The sequence below is a fragment of the Chamaea fasciata genome, unplaced genomic scaffold (assembly GCF_029207755.1).
Source record: "Chamaea fasciata isolate MVZ Bird 193981 ecotype frontalis unplaced genomic scaffold, bChaFas1.0.hap1 SCAF_6, whole genome shotgun sequence".
Classification (NCBI taxonomy): Eukaryota; Metazoa; Chordata; class Aves; order Passeriformes; family Sylviidae; genus Chamaea; species Chamaea fasciata.
This window is the reverse complement of record NW_027094091.1, coordinates 1083754-1105831: the sequence shown is the minus strand read 5'-3', so window position 1 is coordinate 1105831 and position 22078 is coordinate 1083754. Positions and strand designations below refer to the sequence as shown.

Below are 22078 nucleotides of genomic sequence, written 5' to 3'. Positions count from 1 at the left end.
CCCGGACACGGGATTCACCTGCCCGAGACAGGCCAGAACCCCGGAATCGTGGAATGGATTGGGTGGGAAGGGACCTCAAAGCCCATCCCATCCATGGGCAGGGACACCTCCCACCATCCCAGGTGGATCCAGGCCCCAGTGTCCAACCTGGCCTTGGACACACCTAAATCCCGAGTTATTGCTGCTTGGGATGTTCATGGAACCTTTTGGGTGGGAAGACACCTTAAACCCCATCCAGTCCCACCGACCCAGGTGGATCCAACCTGGCCTTGGGCATTCCCAGGGATCCAGGGGCAGCCCCTGGGAATCTGGGAATTCCAGCCCAGCCCCTGCCCACCCTCCCAGGCAGGAATTGCTGCCCAAGATCCCAGCCCAATGTCCCCTTTCCCAGTGGGAAGCCATTCCCTGTGTCCTGTCCCTCCAGGCCTTGGCCCCAGCCCCTCTCCAGCTCTCCTGGAGCCCCTTTGGGGACTCTGAGCATTCCCTGGAGTTTTCCCTTCTCCAGGGGAACATTCCCAGCTCTCCCAGCCCAGCCCAGGGACTGCCTGTAGCTGCAAACACCATTTTCCTGACAAAAGAGGCTTCAACAAATGAGAAAAAGCATCCAGAGGGGCAGACAGGACTTCCCAAAATGTCCAGGGCACGGCCACATCCCAAGGAACGATGGGCACACCCAAAGGCTCCAAGTCCTGCACTGCAGGTCTGGATCTCCTGAGCTGCTTTTCCTGAGCCACGGGGCTCCATTCCATGGGAAACATCCCAAATCCCGGGTGTCCCAGCACAGGGAGGAAGGAAAACAGCTCTCCCAGTTCGGTCCAGATGGTCCAACACCATCCCCAGGTTACGGTTTGTGGTTCCCAGACCCCTCTGTCGGGTCCCAGGAAGTAGCAGCAGGAAGGGAAGGAAAGAAGGGAGCACGTCAAGGAATTCAAACTTCCAGCTCCCGTCCTGACACAATTCCTTATCCAAAGACAAACCAGGACAAAGGAAAAGGGCGAAAATTGGGTCATGGAGCAACGTTTCCAGGAGGGATGGATGTTCTCCAGCAGCACCACGGTGCTGGGACACACTGGGGTGGGCAATTCTCTACCCTTGGCCTCTCTGCTGAGCCCGGCAACGGGAACGGGGATAAAAACACAAACGAACCGAATTTTGGGACACGTCCCACATTGTCCAGCCTCTTCTGCGCCTGCAGGACTCCCCCAGGAGCAAGGAGCAAACCCACCACAGCCACCCCTCAGTGCCCAGTGCCCCTGGCTTGGTGTTGGCACAGTTACCTCTTCCTCCTCATCCTCATCCTCCACATCCAGGATGCCCGAATCCTGCTCCGACATGGGGCTGGTGTTCTTCACCTCCAGCTCGGAGCTGGCGCTGAATTCCTTCTTGGATTTCTTCCCCCCGCTGATCCTGGGCTGCTGGGACACGATGTTGTCCAGGTTTCTCTGCTGCTGTGCCTAAAGGGGGAAAAAAACAAATAAACCCCACAAATTTCACCTGGGATTTCAGGCCTGGAAGGGGACACAAAGAAATCCCAGAGTCACAGAGTGTGAAGGTTGGGAGAGACCTTGGAGATCATCGAGTCCAGCCCAGCCCCGACACCTCAACTGAACCACGGCCACATCTTTAAACACACCCAGGGATGGTGACTCCACCACCTCCGCGGGCAGACCATTCCAGGGTTTTATCACTCTTTCCGTGAAAAACTTCTTCCTGATATCCAACCTGTATTTCCCTTGACACTGCTTAAGACTGTGTCCTCTCGTTCCGTCAGCTGCTGCCTGGAGAAAGAGACCGACCCCAGCTGGGCACAGCCACCTTTCCGGGGGTTGTGGGGAGTGATCAGGTCACCCCTGAGTCTCCTTTTCTCCAGGACAAACAACCCCAGCTCCCTCAGCCGTCCCTCCTATGGCTTGTGTTCCAAACCCTTCAGCAGCTTTGTTGCCTCCTCTGGATGCGCTCAAGCGTCTCAATGTCCTTCCTAAACTGAGGGGCCAGAACTGGACACAGCACTCAGTGTCCATCCTAAACTGGACACAGCATTCAGTGTCCATCCTAAACTGGACACAGCACTCAGTGTCCATCCTAAACCGGACACAGCACTCAGTGTCCATCCTAAACTGGACACAGCACTCAGTGTCCAGCCTAAACCGGACACAGCACTCAGTGTCCAGCCTAAACTGGACACGGCACTCAGTGTCCATCCTAAACTGGACACAGCACTCAGTGTCCATCCTAAACTGGACACAGCACTCAGTGTCCATCCTAAACCGGACACAGCACTCAGTGTCCATCCTAAACTGGACACGGCACTCAATGTCCAGCCTAAACTGGACACAGCACTCAGTGTCCATCCTAAACTGGACACAGCACTCAATGTCCATCCTAAACTGGACACAGCACTCAGTGTCCATCCTAAACTGGACACAGCACTCAATGTCCATCCTAAACTGGACACAGCACTCAGTGTCCATCCTAAACTGGACACAGCACTCAGTGTCCATCCTAAACTGGACACGGCACTCAATGTCCATCCTAAACTGGACACAGCACTCAGTGTCCATCCTAAACTGGACACAGCACTCAATGTCCATCCTAAACTGGACACAGCACTCAGTGTCCATCCTAAACTGGACACAGCACTCAATGTCCATCCTAAACTGGACACAGCACTCAGTGTCCATCCTAAACTGGACACGGCACTCAGTGTCCATCCTAAACTGGACACACACCCAGGTGTGGCCTCACCAGTGCTGAATCCAGGGCCAGAATGACCTCCCTGCTCCCGCTGGCCACACCATTCCTGATCCAGGTGCCATTGGCCTTCTTGGCCACCTGGGCACACCCTGGCTGATGTCCAGCTGCTGTCACCAGTGTCCCCAGGCCCCTTTCCTCCTGGGCACTGTCCGGCCGCACCGTCCCCAGCCTAGAGCACTGCAGGGGGTTATTGTGGCCAAAGTGCAGCACTCGACACTTGGACTCATTAAACTTCATCTTGTCGGACTCTGCCCACCCATCCAACCATTCCGGGTCTCTCTGCAGAGCCATCCTCCCTTCCAACAGGTCAACACACGCTCCCAGCTTAGTGTCATCCACAAATTTACCAATGAAAGACTCGATCCCCTCACCCGTGTCACCAGTGAAAACATTGAACGGAGCTGGCCCCAGCACAGAGCCCTGAGGAATTCCGACACGTCGCCTTTTCCCCCCCTGCCCCGCACAACCCCCGGATATCTCCGGCTCCATTTGCAGAGCAGGCCAGGGATTATGCAAGGACCCAAACACGCTCCTGACGCTTTCCAAATCCCCACATTGATCCTTTTACGGCCCAGCTGCAGCAATATTGGCCCGCGGGCCATGTGGTGACTGTCACAGGCCGCGCTCGGGGACCTCGGGGTTTATTCCTCTCTTTTCCAGCCGTGGCGGCGCAAAACATTCCACATCTGGACCCCAGAGGTCCCTGAAATCGTCGCGTTTTTTTTTTTTTTTTGTGGGAGCCCAGGAGGGTTTAATTGCACGGCGTTGAGGCGCGGAACGAGCCGTAAAAAGGTGCTCAAGGAAAATCGCCGGGATGGAGGGGTTGGGAAGTGATTCCAGGGATTTTTTTTTTTGGCAGTAAAGGTCGCTCCTGGAAAAAAAAAAAATTCCCCGTTTTTTCTTTGATATGGGGCGCAATGATCAGCAGGAAAATGGTTCAGGCCCAATTGATCAAGTTCAAACGGGAGGACAAGGAATGGGAACAGCACAGACACTGGAGGAGTCTTCTCCAGGGCCAAATCCCAGCCAGGGGTGGGAAGTGATTCCAGGGATTTTCTGGGGTTGTCTGGCAGTAAAGATCACTCCTGGAAAAAAATTCCTTGTTTTTTCTTTGATATGGAGCACAATAATCAGCAGGAAAAGCGATTCAGCCTCAATTGTTCAGGAGCTGATCAAGTTCAAACCAGAGGACAAGGAATGGGAACAGCACAGACCCTGGAGGGGACTCCAGGGCCAAATCCCAGCCAAAATCAGGGAAAAAAAGGCCAATCCCATGGATGTGGCAGTGCTGGACACGCGGGTCTGTGTAACTGGAAAACAAACCCTGGGAAAAGCTGGAATTTATAGGGATTTAGACACAGATTTAGAGGATTCCTCCCCGTGTTTTGCTGTGGGTTTTTTACGCGCTAGCAGAAAGGTGTGCGGGAATCATGGAATCATGGACAGGATCTTAAGGATTCTCTCGTCCCATGGGCAAGGACACTTTCGTCAAGCCCAGGTAGCTCCCGGGCACTCTGGAATTCCAGGATTCTCTGAGGTGGCAAAAGGGGCCCATCCCCTTCCATGCGGGAATGTGACAGTCTGGATTTACAGGGAAGCAGGAAAACCATCAAACCTGTCGGAGTCCAGCTGCCAGCGACACCAAGGGAGAATTAGAACATTAATTACTATTACAAATCGCTAATTATTAATCACTTTTGCCACCTGAACTGCAGAGAGCACGAAGCTTCATCCGCCTGCAAACTTCCCAGATTATTTCCTTCCCAACACTTGGAAGTTTTAACGCTTTCCCCCTCAAAAAAAAAAAAAAAAAAAAAAAAACCAATTCGGGAGCAGCTTTGATTTTTGCCAGCCTCAAGGAATCCCAAGGGAAATTTCTCAAGGAAATCTGGGAAGCAAAACCCCACCAGGGGCCGAGCACTGGAGTAATTCCAACGTTGGAGGAACACTGAAACCCAAGCACGGCACCAAGATCCCCATTCCTTGGCAAATCCTGGCACGGATATCCCCATTCCTTCGGAAAACCCACCGCGAAGTTCTCCTCACCCCGAGCGCGCACAACCAGCTCCGAATTAATCAACGAGCCAATTAATTGCTAACAAAATCCCGCGTACAAAGCTGCCCCTGGAGGTGGCTGCAGCAAGAATCCTTGGATTCGGGACACGTTATCCTTGCGGGATGCGTTTTATCCCACAGCACAACCTTGACCTCTAGTGGTTGGAAAGCAGGAGTAGCCCTGGAGTTTCTTTCCTCCTCCCAGCTGAGCCAGGGGAACTCCCTTTAAAAAGGAATAAATCCCAACAATGGGAATTTTTTTGCAAGAAAAAGCCCCGGAGGGGAGGAAAGGTTCGGGCGGACAAAGTTTTGCTCCCGACGTCGTCAGGCCGCGGAGCCGATGGGGGGAAAAGGGACATTTTTTGGCACCGGGATTTTGGGACTTCAGAGGCAGCGCTCTATAGAAAGGGCCTTGCGACATCCCATAAAGGGAATTAGGACTTCAAATAAAAAAAAAAAAGGGGCGGGAGCGTTTGGTCCTTCAGAAGAGAACACAACAAAAGGGGTCGGGGCTCGCCCAGCGCCGCCGTCGAGTTTCCCAACCCCGAACCTAATGAAGTTATAACCCCGAACCCGCTGGAAATTCCCCCCAAACGCACTCAGTAAACCCTCCGGTTTATGTAATCCTCCTCCTTCTGGAGAGGGGAGAATCAAAAGAGTGGGAAGAGGCCGAGTTTTGGACGGAGCCCTGGAGCTGGACACGGATCATTAAGCAGGGCGGAGTGGGCCCGGAGCGCACAGGCGGTCATGGGAGAGGGAAATTTGGGATAACGAGCCGGAGGACGCTGCTGCCAGCCCTGGACTCTTCTGTCCCGGCGTGGGACACGCAGGATTTCAGGCTGGACACGGAGTTGGTGTCACCAAGGACCCGTGGAAACGCTCCCTGAGAATCCCCGACCTTGGTGCCACCTCTGTTTTCCAGCAGGGATTCGTCTTCCCTCGGTCCAGCTCTGCTGTGGGAGCACAGCAGGACGTGGTCGGGGGTCAATATTGATAAGATCCGAACTAAGTATTGATAAGAACTCAGAAATTCCAGTTATTTAGAAATCAAGGAAATTTATCCCTCCGGCATCGCTCCGGGATGAGGAGCCCCCCGTGGAATTTCCCCCCTCCGGCTTTGATTTTGCACTTTCAATGCAGATAAACTGATTTATCAGGAGAAGGATTTTGACCTGGATTGAAATCCGAGCACCCGCTGGGGAAATCACAGAATTCAGGAAGGGTTTGGGTTAGAAGGAGACCATAAAATTATCCCATTGACACCTCCCACTATCCCAGGCTGTTCCAAACCCCAATTCCCAGCCTGGCCTTGGACACTTCCAGGAATCCAGGGGCAGCCTCAGAAAATCTGGGCACTCTGTGCTAGGGCCTCATCACCCTCTGAATTAAAAAAAAAACTGGAAAAAAATTGAATGTCCCAACTCCCAGATATCCTAAAAAGCAGCCAGAGGTTGCTCCCGATGGTTTCCAGCCCACCAGGAGCAATTCGGACCTGGAGGAACCTTCACCTTTCGGGATTTTTTCATGGGGGGAGTTTTAAATTAGACGAGATTTTTTTTTTTTCCAGGGATTTCTGCCTGAACGGCCTCACGTACAGGAGGTTTTTTCTCTTCCCTTTTTGGGAGCTCCGGAGCCAAATCCTGACCTGTGACGGGCACATTCTGGGGAACAGGGGTGCCCCAAATGACGGAGTGATCCTGGACCCTGCACGCTCCAGAAGGAACGGGAATGACTTTCCCATCTCCGCGAGGGCATTCCCAACAACCCCCACCCTGCTCCCGGCAGGAAACCACCTGGACTGAGGTGACCTACAAGTGAGAAATATCGAGTTTTCTGCTTCTTTGTGAAGGCTTTGGTTTCACCGTGAGGGGAAAGGCAGAGCTGGGGGGAGGCCCAGAGGAAGCAGCTCTGGAGAAATTCGGGATTATCCCGCGGAATTCCACCCCCGGCTCATTCCCAGCACCTCCCTGGTGCAGAAGGACCCTTCCAGGGATTTGCTGTGGCACAGGAAGGATCAAACCCGAGCTGCAGAGGAGCACTGGGGGGTTTTTTGGGGGGTTCTGATCCTCGCAGAGCTCAGGGAAGAGGCTCCACATCAAAGGCCGGGCGACACCCCGAGTGCCATGACGGAATCGGGGCTGGGGGTGACCCAAAGCCCTCAGGGGATGACAAATCCGACCCAAAATCCCTCCCCCACCTTTTGGTGTGGTTTCCGTGAACGCGAGGCCAGTTTGGGGTTATCCTGTGGGATTGTCCCTGGCATCCTCTGCTCCACGGGAACACGAGAAACCAGGCTGAGTTGGGACATCAAACGCAAAGTGTGACGTGAAGTTCCCTCCAAGCACGGCCGCTTCCCTCACCCACAGCAGCCTGGGAGAGCAGGAGCGTCCTCAGCACTCCCTCAGGGCAGAATTCCCAGCTCCCGGCGGGAATTCTCTTTCCAGACTGGCTGGTCGGACAAGCAAAGGCACCTTTCCCCCTCCAGGGCCAGGTCAGCGACGCACGTCTGAGGACTGAGGTTGTCACCAGAAGACTTTTAGGAGACCTGGGACAGTGGGAGGTGTCCCTGCCCACGGCAGGGGGTGGAATGGGATGGGATTTAAGGTCACTTTGCACCCAAACCATCCTGGAGTTTTGTGATGATGTACCTCCCGTCTCCTGCACGTCCCCTCACCGAGGGCTCGACCCCGCAGGACGTGGCTTTGGGGGTTTCTCTTCAAACCCTAAATACAAATTCCCACAGAGGCGTGGGCTCCTCACCCCTGGAGGTGTCCAAGGCCAGGCTGGATGGGGCTTGGATCCACCTGGGATTGGCAGGTGGATGATTTTTAAGGTCCCTTCCAACCCGAACCATCCTGAGATTCAAAGCCCTTCGGACAGGAAGGACTTTCCTCAGCATTCCAGGATCCATCCTGAAAAAACTCCCGCAAGCTCGAGAACAGCAGCTCCAGCTCCCCCAGCCCTCACAACCCAACTGAGCAGGAGGTGAATTTTTTTGTAGCTGGATTTTTAATTTTTCAGAGTTGGGTTTTTCAAAGCAACTCAGCTCCTCGAGATCGAGTGACCCCGGCTGCAAACCTGCACCCCAACGCCATGGAGTCATTCCCAGCTCCGTGGGGTCATTCCCACTGCCATGGGATCATTTCCAATGCCATGGAGACATTTCCAACTCCATGGAATCATTCCCAACTCCATGGAATCATTCCCAACACCATGGGATCATTCCCACTGCCATGGGCTCATTACCCTTGCCATGAGATCATTCCCAATGCCATGAGATCATTTCCAATGTCACAGGATCATTCCCAATGCCACAGAGTCATTCCCAACCCCATGGGATCATTCCCAATGCCATGAGATCATTCCCAATGTCACAGGATCATTCCCAATGCCACAGAGTCATTCCCAACCCCATGGGATCATTCCCAACCCCACGGGATCATTTCCAATGCCATGGAGTCATTCCCACTGCCACGGGATCATTTCCAACGCCGTGGAGTTATTCCCAATGCCATGGAGACATTTCCAACTCCATGGAATCATTCCCAACTCCATGGAATCATTCCCAACACCATGGGATCATTCCCAATGCCATAGGCTCATTCCCAAAGCCATGGGATCATTCCCAGCGCCGCGGAGTTATTCCCAGCGCCGTGGGATCATTCCCAACCCCATGGGGTCATTCCCAATGCCATGGAGTCATTTACAACTCCATGGGATCACTCCCAAAGCCATGGGACCATTCCCACTGTGATAGGATCGTTCCCAATGCCATTGAGTCATTTCCACTGCCATGGGATCATTCCCAACCCCACGAGACCATTCCCAGATCAGGCCAGGGCCTCCTCCCGGCTCTGCCTCCAGCGCCACCCCAAGGAAAAGTCGTTTCCGCCCCGTCCAGGAGGAAGGAGCTCCTTTCAAACCCCAACAACCGCTATTTTCCATCATTTCACCTCGTCTTCCCGCAGCCGTCGAGTCTCACCTCCCCTCACCTCCGCCCACCGACATTTACTTTTGAGCAGAATCTAATTAGGTTTTTCCTGATGAGCCACGAGATAAGGCCCGGGGAGAACGGCGGCGGTGATTTAAAGGGAGCGATGATTTAAAAGGCTGGCTGGCTTTGGTAGTTTTGATTAGTTCCTGCTGGGATGGTTTTACAGACCCCCGAATTTGAATTTTCCAACATCATTTCCCCCGATATCCCTGGGAACGGGATACATATCCCTTCAACAATTTTTAGGGGGGGGGGAAAAAAAGAAAGGGGGGGAAAAAGAAAAAGGAAAAAAAAAAAAAGCAGACCGGCTATGGGGGTAGGGGGGAAAAAAAAAAAAAGAAAAAAAAAAGAAAAAAAGAACATTAATAAAAAATGACAGTAGGGCTGGAGGCCTGCCAGAGAACCATTCCAAAGTTATAAAATTCCCCCCGGGATCAGATAAAAGCAGGGGATTATTATTGCAAGGTGTAAACTCAGCGCACGGCCGCAGCTCCTGCTTCGAGTTTGTCGGCGGCGGGGGCGACGAGGGGGCTCGGCCTCTCCCGTCCCCGGTGCTAACTCGTTATCAGAGCAGACAATTTGTCGGAGGTTTGGCTGACAAAGTTCTCCCTCGGCTCAGGAAACGAGGCCCAACAATGGGAGGGGGGTTTTCTTGGGATTTTTTTTTTTGTTTTGAACTCCGTTCCAGGTCGTGAAACAAAAGGAGTTTGGAAATGCAACGTCGGACGGGGGTTTGTTCTCTGACCCTGACCCAGACTCAGCCTCAACCCCCCCACCCGCTCCTCGTTCCCTAAAAAGTCTCTTCCACCTCGGAGAGCCCGTCCAGAGCTAAAATCCACCTCTGGGTCTGATATTCCTAAGTATCAATTTTCCTCGAATCCGAGTTTTTTTGGCGTCGAGTCTGTGATGAGGAAAATTCAATTCCCCCTTTTGCTTCGCTCTCACCCCATGAATTACACTCATCCCCTGCTCCTGCTGCTCCTTTTCCCAAGCTGGATTTCATCCAGGCCTAATTCCACGGATTTTACGGTTCAGCATTCCCTGAGCAGGACAAGGGCACTGCCGTGGGAGCAGGACCCCACCGGATTCCCAACAATTCCTGTTTGTGCTGCCCAGGATCCCTGGGAGTGTCCACAGCCAGGTTGGACATTTGGGCTTGGAGCAGCCTGGTATAGGAGGAAGTTTTGGGGTTGGAAGGAGATGGGATTTGAGCTCCTTCCCAACACAAACCATTCCAGGATTCTGGAGCCCCTCTGCTCTGGGAGAGCTGGGAATGTTCCCCTGGAGAAGGGAAAACTCCAGGGAATGCTCAGAGTCCCCAAAGGGGCTCCAGGAGAGCTGGAGAGGGGCTGGGGCCAAGGCCTGGAGGGACAGGACACAGGGAATGGCTTCCCACTGGGAAAGGGGACATTGGGCTGGGATCTTGGGCAGCAATTCCTGCCTGGGAGGGTGGGCAGGGGCTGGGCTGGAATTCCCAGATTTCCTGGGGCTGCCCCTGGATCCCTGGGAATGCCCAAGGCCAGCTTGGATCCACCTGGGATGGTGGGACTGGATGGGGTTTAAGGTCTCCTCCCACCCAAACCATTCCATGAACATCCCAACCAGCAATAACTCGGCATTTAGGTAGATCCCAGAATCCCACAACCCTTAACCCTTGGACACTGGGGCTTGGATCCACCTGGGACAGTGGGAGGTTTCCCTGCCCATGGAACTGGATGGGATCAAACCCATGGGATGAGCTCAGCCATATTTCCATCCTCGGAGTTCACTCACTCGCTGGGTTAATTCAGATTTTTACACAAAACCGATTAAACCTCAGCTGGTTTTGGGGGGGACGCTGCTCAGCCCAGCGCTGGGAGAGAAAGGGATGATCCAGACTCTCCTTTCCAAGGAGAAATTTATCACACGAGGGCTCGATAAAAATCCTTGGGCAACCACAGCCTTCGGGTCAGCTGCACAAAACAAAAAAAACCCAAAAAAACCCAAATTAAAAAATGGCACTTTTTAAGAAGCCCTTTATGGCCAAAAGTGTTGATTTACACTTCTGCGGGCTCCAGATCCGCGGGCAGCTTCAAAGGGAGCTCGGCGCCGCGATTACAGAGTTTATTTATCACATTTACGCGCGGCGGAGGAGCCGAGAATGAGCTCGGGGGGACTGAGGAGGAGGAGGATGAGGAGGAGGAGGATGGGCATTCCACAGGGAATTTCAAACACATGAAAGCCCTCGGCCTCTGCTCAAGCTCTGGGGCAGATAAATGGTCCGACGATTTATCCGAGCCGAGACGGGACTGAGATTCTTCGGTTCGCTTCTACCGACGATTCCAAAAAAAAAAAAAAAAAAAAAATCCCCTTTTCCAGCTGGGAGCACCCCTGGGTGAAAATCCCCCACCCCGGGGGCTGGCTGAGCTCTGCCCAGGGAGGCTCCTCTCCTCTCCTCTCCTCTCCTCTCCTCTCCTCTCCTCTCCTCTCCTCTCCTCTCCTCTCCGAGACACAAACCGTGACTCAAAGCTGCGCTGGAAACTCCCGCAGGGTCGGTTTCACCTCTGCTCGCTCTTAATTTGGGAGCCACGAGCAAAGCCCCGAGTAAGGAGAGGGAGCAGCAGAGGGATCGCAACCACACGCGGTCACAGGTGAGAGGGTCTGGGATGACTCAGGAGCACCCAAGCGCGGCTCTGGGGAGCTCGGGCAGGGAATTGGGATTGTTTTTCCCAAGCCAGGCTTTGTTCCGACACGCTCCCGGACGAGCGAGGCACAGGGAACAAGGGGCTTGGGGTTGGTCCTTCTTTTCTTTTTTTTTTTTTTTTTTTTTCCCAGTGGAACTTGTTCAAAAAGGAGAAGTCCCGGCAAAAAGGCTTTGTTTCCTCAGGGAAAGAAATGGAAAAAAAAAATAGGAAATGAAACTGGAGAGGAGAGGGGGGAGTTGAAGGGACACATTCAGGCTTTGACTTGAGGACATTCACCCAGAGAATCACAAACTCGGGCGGTTCGCGGGATCACGGAGCGGTTTGGGTTGGAAAAGCTCATCCCGTTCCAGCTTTTCCCATGGGAAGCGACACCTTCCACTCTCCCAGGTTGCTCCAAAGCCTTTCCCTGCCCTTCCTTGGGCTTCCCCCAGTGCGGCTCTGGGGCCTGGAGCACCAGGAGAGCTCCTCCTCAATCCAAAGGCACTCAGTGAAATTCCAGCCCCCGGCATCACTCCCAGCACGGGAATATTCCCAGCTCCAGGAGCTCCTCAAACCCCCTGGGGACTGTCCAGGTGTAGTCCCCACCTCTGTCCCTCACCCCTCTGGATATTCAGGATAAAAGCAGCCACGGAGCAGATCTCACCAAAGGGGGAAGGCGTTGGGCTGGATTTTCCAAGGTTGGATCCAGGGGGAATTCTGGAAAAACCACCGGAGTGTGCTCAGCTTGGAGCTGCCCCTGCCCAACCTCTGACACCACACAGGGCCCTCACTGCAGTCTGAACTCCCTCATTCCAACGTTTCCCAGCGGTTTTCCTCCCATTTTTCCTGGGAAGGGAAGCGCAGCCACTGGAAGCTGCTGCTGTTCCCGAGGAGCAGCCCTGCCTGTTATCCCTGTTTTTCTGTGGCAGGAGCTGCTCCCTCAGCCACGGAGCAGACAGGGATTATCACCCCCACTTCTCCTGGACCACCAAAGTCCCCCAGGGAGTTACCCCGGCCTGGCCTGGCATGGAATCCTTGTCTCCTGATCTCCCTGGGAGTTCCCAAAGGGCTGTTCCACATCCCCTCCCCGGGCTCTGGCAGCTGGCGATAAGGTTCCCTTCAAGATTCCGCTTTTGTTTCCATTTATCAGCCCGGGCTGGGATTGGGAAGGATTCTCGGGGACGGGCCACGGTCAGAGCAAAGGGATGGAACACACACAGGGCTCGGGAAATCCCAGGAAAAGCCCAGCGTGGTCAAATCCTGGACAAAACAGGGGTTTGGTTTTTTTTTCCACAGGGAATCTATAAATGAGATCTGGGGAGAGCCGCAGAGATCCTTTGGATCTATCTGAGATCCCAGAGCTGCAGCCAGGATCTCCTCCACCATTCCCCAGGATCCCAACGGGGCACATTCCATGGCTGGGATGTGGGAACAGGGTCAGAAACTGAGGGATGGGGACGGGATCCGGAATGTTCCTTGTGTCTGGGAAGAGGCTGCTGGGCTGAGGCTGTGCTGACATCCCCATGATCCCATTTTCCATGGCAGGGGAATGTTTTTCCAGGGATAGGCCACAGCTGTTCCCCTGAAGTGCCGTGGGCTTCGGAGCTCAAAGCTAAATCCTCATGGAATGTGGGAAGGAAACCTTAAAAACCACCGTGTTCCACCTCCCACCGTCCCAGGTGGATCCAACCCGGCCTTGGACACTCCCAGGGAACCAGCAAATGTGGGAATTCCAGCCCGGCCCCTCCCCACCCTCCCAGGCAGGAATTGCTGCCCAAGATCCCAGCCCAATGTCCCCTTTCCCAGTGGGAAGCCATTCCCTGTGTCCTGTCCCTCCAGCCCTCGGCCCCAGCCCCTCTCCAGCTCTCCTGGAGCCCCTTTGGGGACTCTGAGCATTCCCGGGATTTTTCCCTTCTCCAGGGGAACATTCCCAGCTCTCCCAGCCTGGCTCCAGAGCAGCTCCAGGATTTGCTCCAGCAGCTCCAGCTCCTCCTGAAGTTTGGATCCGGGAGCTGGGGCAGCTCTGCAGGTGGGGAATCACCTCAGGGCCCACAGGGGACACAATTCCCACCTTTCCTTTGGGATCTGGGCTGGGCCATCCCAGCCTCATCCACAACATCCCAAATCTCTCTCTCCCAGGGCTGCTCTCCGTCCCTTTTTCTCCTCCCAGCCTGGATTTGTGCTGGGATTTTTCCCCGATCCAGGAGCAGCTCCAGCCCCTGAGGTTCTGTCCCAGCCCATCCTTCATCCCCACGTGTCCATCTGTCCCTCTGTCCCCTGTCCATCTGTCCAGTGTGGGACAAACCCAAACGCTGCGCACGGCCCCCGATGGATCAGCCCCCTTTTTTTTTTCCCTTTTCCATCAAAACTCCAGGAGGAACCTGGGCAAGGATCACAGTGAAATGGCTGAACCCTAAAACCGCCCCAAAAAATAAACCCCCAACACACATCCTGCACATCCCAGGAGCAGCAGCAGCGCCTCCACCTTCAGGAGACTTGAAAAACATGATTGAATAAAATAAAAATAAAATAAAAAAAAATGGATAAATCCTGATTGGAACAAAGCCCTTTTCATTCTGTTTGGGAATAACCCCTCTGGTTTTTTTTTTTTTTTGGGAGTTGGTTTTTTTTTGATGAGAAACCCACAGAGCAGCTGCCAACGGGGCTGAGCCACAAAGAACAGAACGTGGCTTTTTTTTTTTCAGGAATAATCATCTTCCCCAGGATCCCTGAGCTTGAGGGGAGCAGCAGAAGAAAGCAGAACCATGCCTTGGTTAGCGCTGGTTTTAATTAATCCCAGAATTAGCCGGGCCCTGCCTCCTCCCCTCCCCCACAGCACAGGAACTTTTAAGGAATATTTAATCCCAACACGAAAAGTTTCAGCTTTACAGCAGAGCTTCAGTTTCGTTTTCCTGCCTTCACAAAGATCCCTCTGATAACGTGAAATATTCTGTCGATAAAGACATTTTTTTCTTTTTTCTTTTTTTTTCCTCCTCCTAAGCACCGGGGGCGTGAGGGTTGGGGGGATTTAGAGCAGAGATTACAGCAGAGAAAAAAAAAATGAAATTACACATCCAGCGCTCGGCGCCGCTCTCCAAAACCAACCCTCCCAACTGGAACCGCTCTCTGTGGTCGCTTTAAACACAAAAAACGAACTTAGTCAACACATTACATAATTCTCCTCTCTCCCACAGTATGTTCCCAGGGATTTTTTTTTTCCTCTCCCTGCATCCATCACTAATATTTCACTCACACCACAATTTTTTAGGGGCCGAGCCTAAACAAGATTTTTTTGGGTTTCTTTTTTAAAGTCCCGCGGCGATAAATCAAAACCTGATCTCATCTCGCCGCCGTGAATTCGCTTCACGGTCGCCCCTTGAAGGCACCGCGAGTTGTTGCAGAATTCAAATTATGCTTTTAAAAAAAAATTTAAAAAAAAAAAAATCTCACTCTCCGTGTTCTGAGCGCTCCAAGTTTATGAATCCGGCACCGGGAATATCGAGCGCGGCCCAAATCTGTTATTCCCCGGACATGATCTGCCCTCTAAAGGCATCTGGGGAAACTACAAAGAGCTTTTTTGGGGTTTTTTTGCAGCTATTAAAAAAACAAAAAAGCCCTGGAAGGGTTGGATTTTCCTTTTCTTTCTCTCCCTGGTCTCCAACCGCAACAGGAGGGTCCCAGGCTCGGCTTACCCAGGCTCAGCCCAGCCAGGACCAGCCTCAACCCAAGGAAAACTCCACAGGACAGAGCCCGGATCTCCCTCTGTGGTTTTAATCCCGCTGAGGGATGAGCAGCAGGCATTTAATCCAGGCCTAATTCCATGGATTTCCCAGCTCAGTGTTCCCCGGGCAGGACAAGGGCACTGCCGTGGCAGCAGGAGCCCAAAAAAATTCCAGTTTGTGCTGTCCCAGATCCCTGGGAGTGCCCAAGGAAAGGCTGGATGGGGTTTGGATCCACCCGGGACGGTGGGAGGTGTCGGGGATGGAATGGGATGGGAACACAAAGTGTTCCACCGGGAGAAGGGAGAAATTCCAGGGAATGCTCAGAGTCCCCAGAGGGGCTCCAGGAGAGCTGGAGAGGGGCCGGGGCCAAGGCCTGGAGGGACAGGACACAGGAAATGGCTTCCCACTGGGAAAGGGGACATTGGGCTGGGATCTTGGGCAGCAATTCCTGCCTGGGAGGGTGGGCAGGGGCTGGGCTGGAATTCCCAGATTCCCAGGGGCTGCCCCTGGATCCCTGGGAATGTCCAAGGCCAGCTTGGATCCACCTGGGATGGTGGGACTGGATGGGATTTCAGGTTTTTTCCCCACCCAAACCATTCCATGATCCAGCAAAAACTCGGGATTTCGGGAGACCCCAGAATCCCACAACCCTTAAGGTTGGAAAAGTCCTCCAAGATCCCCCATGAGTCCCACCTGTGACCCATCCCCAGCCTGTCCCCAGAACCTCCATCCCAACACCCCAGCAGGAACAGCCTGGCCTCATCTGTGGACTCCACAACCAAATCCTGGCTCAAAAATAACTTTAAAAATATTAAAAAAAAAAAAATTATTAAAATCCAAACGATCCCAACTCCCACTGCCAAGGACAGGATCCAAACCCCCAGGAGAATCAGCAGAGCCACCCTCAGCCCTTCCCTGGCCACCAGCCTGGATCCTTCCCCAAGCTCCCAGACTTCCAAAATTACAACTCCTGGGTTTTTTTTTTTAAAGAGCCCAAAATAAACAGCAGCTTGTACCAGGAAAAAAAAAAATTAAGAAAAGGGCAATTAGAAAGTCAGAATCCCTCCAAGTCCTCGTTAGTAAAAGTTTTATATCCCTCCAACATGTGGCACGCTCCAGGAGAAAACCTGGCAGAGGGGGGGGGAAAAATGCCCAGGCCCACCTTTCCTGAACACAGGAACGTTTCAGCCAAGGTGGTTCCTATTAGGGGCCTTTTGTGTGTTTTGGGGTTTTTTTTTTCCATTTGAAATTTACTGGTTAATTTTTATGGAAACGAATCAAGGGAGCTGAGTATTATAAATCTATTAAGGATTTAAAAAAAAAAATAAAATAAAAAATAAAAAAAAAAAACACCCCAACGTAACTCTGCAAATAAAATTTAAAAAAAAAAAAAACTGGAAAAAAAAATCTCACACCTCCCCTCCAGCCCTTTCCAATTTTCGTTTATGGGCTTTTTTGTTTTGTTTTGTTTTTTTAAAGGGGAAAAGTGGAGCTGGGAGGTCTTCCCAGAGTCCCCAACACGTGTGGCATCCCTGCCCAGCCCTGGGGGAATGAGCAGATTTATGGAGCCATCCCCTCTCTCCAGGTGATCAACTCCACACCTGCTACTGAAACTGGGGAAAAAATCAAAAAAACAAAACAAAAAAAAAACCAAATCAAGAAACCAAAAAAAATTTCCCCTCCTTTTTTATTTTTTTTATATTTTTTTTTTACAGGGAATTTTCCTCTCCCCGCAGGATGGGCTCGGGAAGGACGAAATTCCAAAGGTTTTTTTTGACTGCTCCCTCTGGAGTTAATGAGGCTGCACCTGCTTTTCACAAGGTGTGAACGTGACCCCCCAGAGAGCTCAGAGGCTCCAGCACTGCCTTGATCCAAGGGAACGGTGGGGAGATGAAATCCAGGTGGGAAAAGGTTTGGGAGCACAACGTGAAACCCGCCGAGGTGGGAGAGCAAAAGGTTCAGCCAGGCCAGGGGCTGGAGCTGCTCCTGGGTCGGGGAAAAATCCCAGCACAAACCCAGGCTGGGAGGAGAAAAAGGGATTGAGGAGGAGGATTTGGGATGTTTGTGGATGAGGCTGGGATGGCCCAGCCCAGATCCCAAAGGAAAGGTGGGAATTGTGTCCCCTGTGGGCCCCGAGGTTATTCCCCACCTGCAGAGCCGCCCCAGCTCCCGGATCCAAACTTCAGGAGGAGCTGGAGCAAATCCTGGAGCTGCTCTGGAGCCAGGCTGGGAGAGCTGGGAATGTTCCCCTGGAGAAGGGAAAAATCCCGGGAATGCTCAGAGTCCCCAAAGGGGCTCCAGGAGAGCTGGAGAGGGGCTGGGGCCAAGGGCTGGAGGGACAGGACACAGGGAATGGCTTCCCACTGGGAAAGGGGACATTGGGCTGGGATCTTGGGCAGCAATTCCTGCCTGGGAGGGTGGGCAGGGGCTGGGCTGGAATTCCCAGATTCCCTGGGGCTGCCCCTGGATCCCTGGGAATGCCCAAGGCCAGGTTGGATCCACCTGGGACAGTGGGAGCTGTCCCTGTCCATGGCAGGTCTGCAGGAGCTTTAGGGTCCCTTCCATCCCAACCCATCCTGGGATTCCAGGATCCCTCTGGATCACAAAGAACACACGAGATAAAAGAGCGAGGTCAGTCAAAGTCAACACACCCGACCCTGAGGGTTTTCCACCAGATTCAGTGGAATCTCTCCCACTGGAATCTCTCCCGGAGGAGTTTCTCCCAGTGGAATTTCTCCCTTGGTCACAAAGGAGTCAAAAAATTTTTCATCACATTTGGAATCAAAACACCTGAGGCTCCACTGAATTCCCATCTCCAGTTCTCCAAAATTCCATTCCTTACTGGGGGAGGGAGGAGTTCCCTTAACTCCTGGGGATTTTTCCGGGATATTTGTGCCCCGTTCACCTCAGAACCAGGGAATTCGGATTATTTTAGGCAATCGGGTGACAGCTGAGGAAGAAAACGCTGGGAGACAATTCCAGGCAGCCCCAAGAACACCTTTTCTCCTCGTCCCAATCCACGTGCAGCTCTGCTGGAATTGCCCAGAGCTCCCAGCGATGGATGCAAGGAAAAACCCCACCTCAAAATTTCCTTTATTTTCCCCCCGTCAGAACAACCCCCCAAAGATTCGCTTCTGCAAATAATCAGACAAAAAAAAAAAAAATCTTCAAGGACCCGGAGCCCTCCTCATCCTGAAAATAAATCCCGAGCAGCCTTTTTTTTTTTCTTCCCTTTCCAAGTGGAGTGGAAAAGAGAGATCCTCCCTTCTCCCCCAACCTCTTAACAATGTCCTTCAAACGCTTTGGAGACGCTTCAAGAAGAAGAAATGTTAACCAGGATTTCATCCCAAAGCCTCGGAGCTCATTTCAGGGCCGGCTCCACGGATTCCAGCCTGCTCCCAAATCCCCTCCTGCTTCAGGGTGAGTTGGGTGCTTCAAAAGGGTTGGGAACCTCGAGAGCTTTATAAATCCCTTTTTTTCCCCGTTTTAGGATTGGAACCACAGGTTTTCCACAGCCCTGGAGGGATATCCAGGGAAATCTGGCCGTGGATGGTGCCCCCGTCCCAAAGCCTGGAGCCTGACAACTCCTGGAGCTGCCCCAGCCTGACGCTAATGAGAAATAAGCTTGAAGGTGAGTTGGGTGCTTTAAAAGGGTTGGGAACCTCAAAAGTTTTATAAATCCCTTTTTTTCCTACAGTTTTAGGATTGGAACCACAGGTTTTCCACAGCCCTGGAGGGAAATTTGGCCGTGGATGATGCCGCAGTCCCAAAGCCTGGAGCCTGACAACTCCTGGAGCTGCCCCAGCCTGACGCTGATGAGAAATAAGCTTGAAGGTGATTTGGGTGCTTTAAAAGGATTGGGAACCTCGAGAGCTTTATAAATCCCTTTTTTTCCCCGTTTTAGGATTGGAACCACAGGTTTTCCACAGCCCTGGAGGGATATCCAGGGAAACCTGGCCGTGGATGGTGCCCCCGTCCCAAAGCCTGGAGCCTGACAACTCCTGGAGCTGCCCCAGCCTGACGCTAATGAGAAATAAGGAGCTCCCGGCGCACCGAAAATGTGCTCCTAATTTTCTTGCTCGGCCCCCGAAGATTATTTGCGAGGGCTTCGCCGGAGCTACCGCGACGAGTCAGGAGTGATGAAGTGCGAGGCTCTGGCTCCGGCCGAGGACGCAGACGCCGGCTTGTTAACTCGCCCCGCTAATTGAGGTCCTGCTCAGGCCCCCGGGAGCGGCAGGGAAAAAAAAAACCTGTCTGGGGCCTTTCCCCCTTTTTCCCCAGCCATCCTTTTTTAAAAAAACACTTTATAAAATCCCACAGCGCCGCAGGAGCCGGCCCGGAACGTTCAGGGGGATTCAGGGCCGGCTCTTTCTTCCCGAAGTTGGAAATGTAAATTTGGGGGGAGTTTTGGACGCCTGGATTTAAGGGAGGGGGGAGAAAACATCACCGTGGGATGTGGGAAATACGGAGTTTCCAACCCTGGAAACCAGGCTCTGGTTCTTGTGGTGCCTCCAGGAAAGGCGGAGCAAGTTAAATGTTGGGAGAGTGGGGGAAGAGGAGCTCCTGGAATTCTGTGGGAGAATTTCAAGGATTTTATCAAGGCCTTGGAGCACCCTGGGATGGTGGGAGGGGTCCCTGCCCATGGATGGGATGGAATGGGATGGGATGGAATGGGATGGGATTTAAGGTCACTTCCAACACAAACCATTCCAGGATTCTGGAGCCAGGCTGGGAGAGCTGGGAATGTTCCCTTGGAGAAGGGAAAAATCCAGGGAATGCTCAGAGTCCCCAGAGGGGCTCCAGGAGAGCTGGAGAGGGGCTGGGGCCAAGGCCTGGAGGGACAGGACACAGGGAATGGATCCCAGTGCCAGAGGGCAGGGCTGGATGGGATATTTGGAAGAAATTCCACCCTGGGAGGGAGGGAACAAACAAATCCCTCATGCTCCTCTAAATGGATCCCATATTTTTCCAAAGGCTGAAAAAATTCTCCTCAGCGCTCCACAGCCCAGGATTTTCCCTCACTCTCTTCATCTTTAGCCCTGACAATAAAATCCTCCAACTATTCCATTTCTACCATTCCCATGAATCCCTTCCATGATTTTAGGAACCTCTCAGCCTATTCCCACGAGTTTCGGTAAGGGAAGAAAAACTTCCTCAAAATCTTTACAAAAAAACCAAAACCCTTCACCCAAAAGATGTGGAAGAAAACTCTTCCTCCCAATGGTTCTTTCTGGAGTTTAAGGCAATCCTGGAAACAGGCATTGACCCCTGGGATTTCACGGATAATTCCTTTTTCAAGGAGAGGTTTGCAGCTCACCCTCACTGCAGGAAGATGCCCAAACGTTATTTTGGTGAGCCAAAATCCTACATGGATCCCACCAAAAAAAATTCCTGCAACTCCCTCTCTCAGGAAAAAAAAAAAATTAAAAAAACCAAAACAAACCACAGGACAATTCGTTTGCAACTGGAAAAGTCAAGTGATTGGAAAGAAGAAAATTCCTAAAAAGTAGAAGCAGCAGAAGAAAAAGAAGAAGATTCCAAAACGGAAGATTTCAAAGGAGAAAAAGACGACTCCAAAGAAGAAGATGATGATGATTTCCCAAGAAGAGGATTCCAAAGAAGAGGATGAAGACGATTTCCAAGAAAAAGGTTCCGGAGAAGAAGCTTCCGAAGAAGATTCTGAAGAAGAAGATTCAGAAGATTCAGAAGAAAATTCAGAGGATTCAGATTCGGAAGAAGAAGAAGAAGAAGAAGAAGAAGAAGAAGAAGAAGAAGAAGAAGAAGAAGAAGGAGAAGGAGAAGAAGAAGAAGAAGAAGAAGAAGAAGAAGGAGAAGAAGAAGGAGAAGGAGAAGGAGAAGAAGAAGGAGAAGAAGAAGGAGAAGAAGAAGAAGAAGAAGAAGAAGAAGAAGAAGAAGAAGAAGAAGAAGAAGAAGAAGAAGAAGAAGAAGAAGAAGAAGAAGAAGAAGATGATGATGATGATGATGATGATGATGATGATGATGATGATGATGATGATGATGATGATGATGATGATGATTCCCAAGAAGAAGATTCCAAAGAAAATTCCAAAGAAGAAGATTCAGGAAAAGAAGATTCCGAAGAAGATTCGGAAGGAGAAAATTCAGAAGAAGATTCAGAAGAAGAAAAAGAAGAAGAAAATTCAGAAGAAGAAGAAGAAGAAGAAGAAGATGATTCCCAAGGAGAAGATTCCAAAGAAGATTCTGGAGAAGATTCAGAAAGAGAAAATTCCCAAGATTCCAAAGAAGATTCAGAAGATTCAGGAGAAAATTCAGGAGAAAATTCAGAAGATTCAGATACAGAAGAAGAAGAAGATGATGATGATGATGATGATGATGACGATGGTGATTCCCAAGAAGACAAGGATTCCCCAGAGGAAGAAGGGCCACTGTCCCCTCACCGTTCCCAGGGGACGTGGGACGCTGTTCCTGAACCTTCTTCCAAGCATCCCTTGGGACACCCGGCAGGATTTGTGCCCCTCCACAGCAGCTCCTGCCCTGCCCAGCCTGGAGCCGAGAGCTGGAGCAAATCCAGGTTTAAAAATAAACCTGGATTTAAAAATGTGGGATGCAGCACCACGAGGAGTGGGAGGGAGGTTGGCTGCTTGGAATTCCAATTCCAGAGCGGGAATTGTGGAGCAGAAGGAAAACTGAGGGTCCTGGTGCTCTGGAGGGAAGGGATCAATGAACTCCCCTGAGGGCACCAACAACAGCCTGGCTTAAAGAGCACGACTTAGGCCTGGCCTAAGGGAACGGAGAGACCCGGAGAGGAGGAAAAGTGGGAACGTGGGGTGGAGCAAAAGTGAATCCACACATCGGCCACCACCAGGGCCTGGGAGGTTGTGGGGACGGCCAGGAAGGGGAGCTGGAGC

At 52.1% G+C, this 22078-nt stretch overlaps 1 protein-coding gene across 1 annotated transcript in view; it reads right to left on the bottom strand.

The window, feature by feature from the left end:
* EXOC6B (exocyst complex component 6B) overlaps positions 1 to 22078 on the bottom strand; it is a 235023-nt gene that overhangs the window by 105340 nt on the left and 107605 nt on the right. Inside the window, 1 exon segment of the mRNA XM_066185120.1 lies at positions 1278 to 1454. Coding sequence (XP_066041217.1) covers positions 1278 to 1454 — 177 coding nt within the window.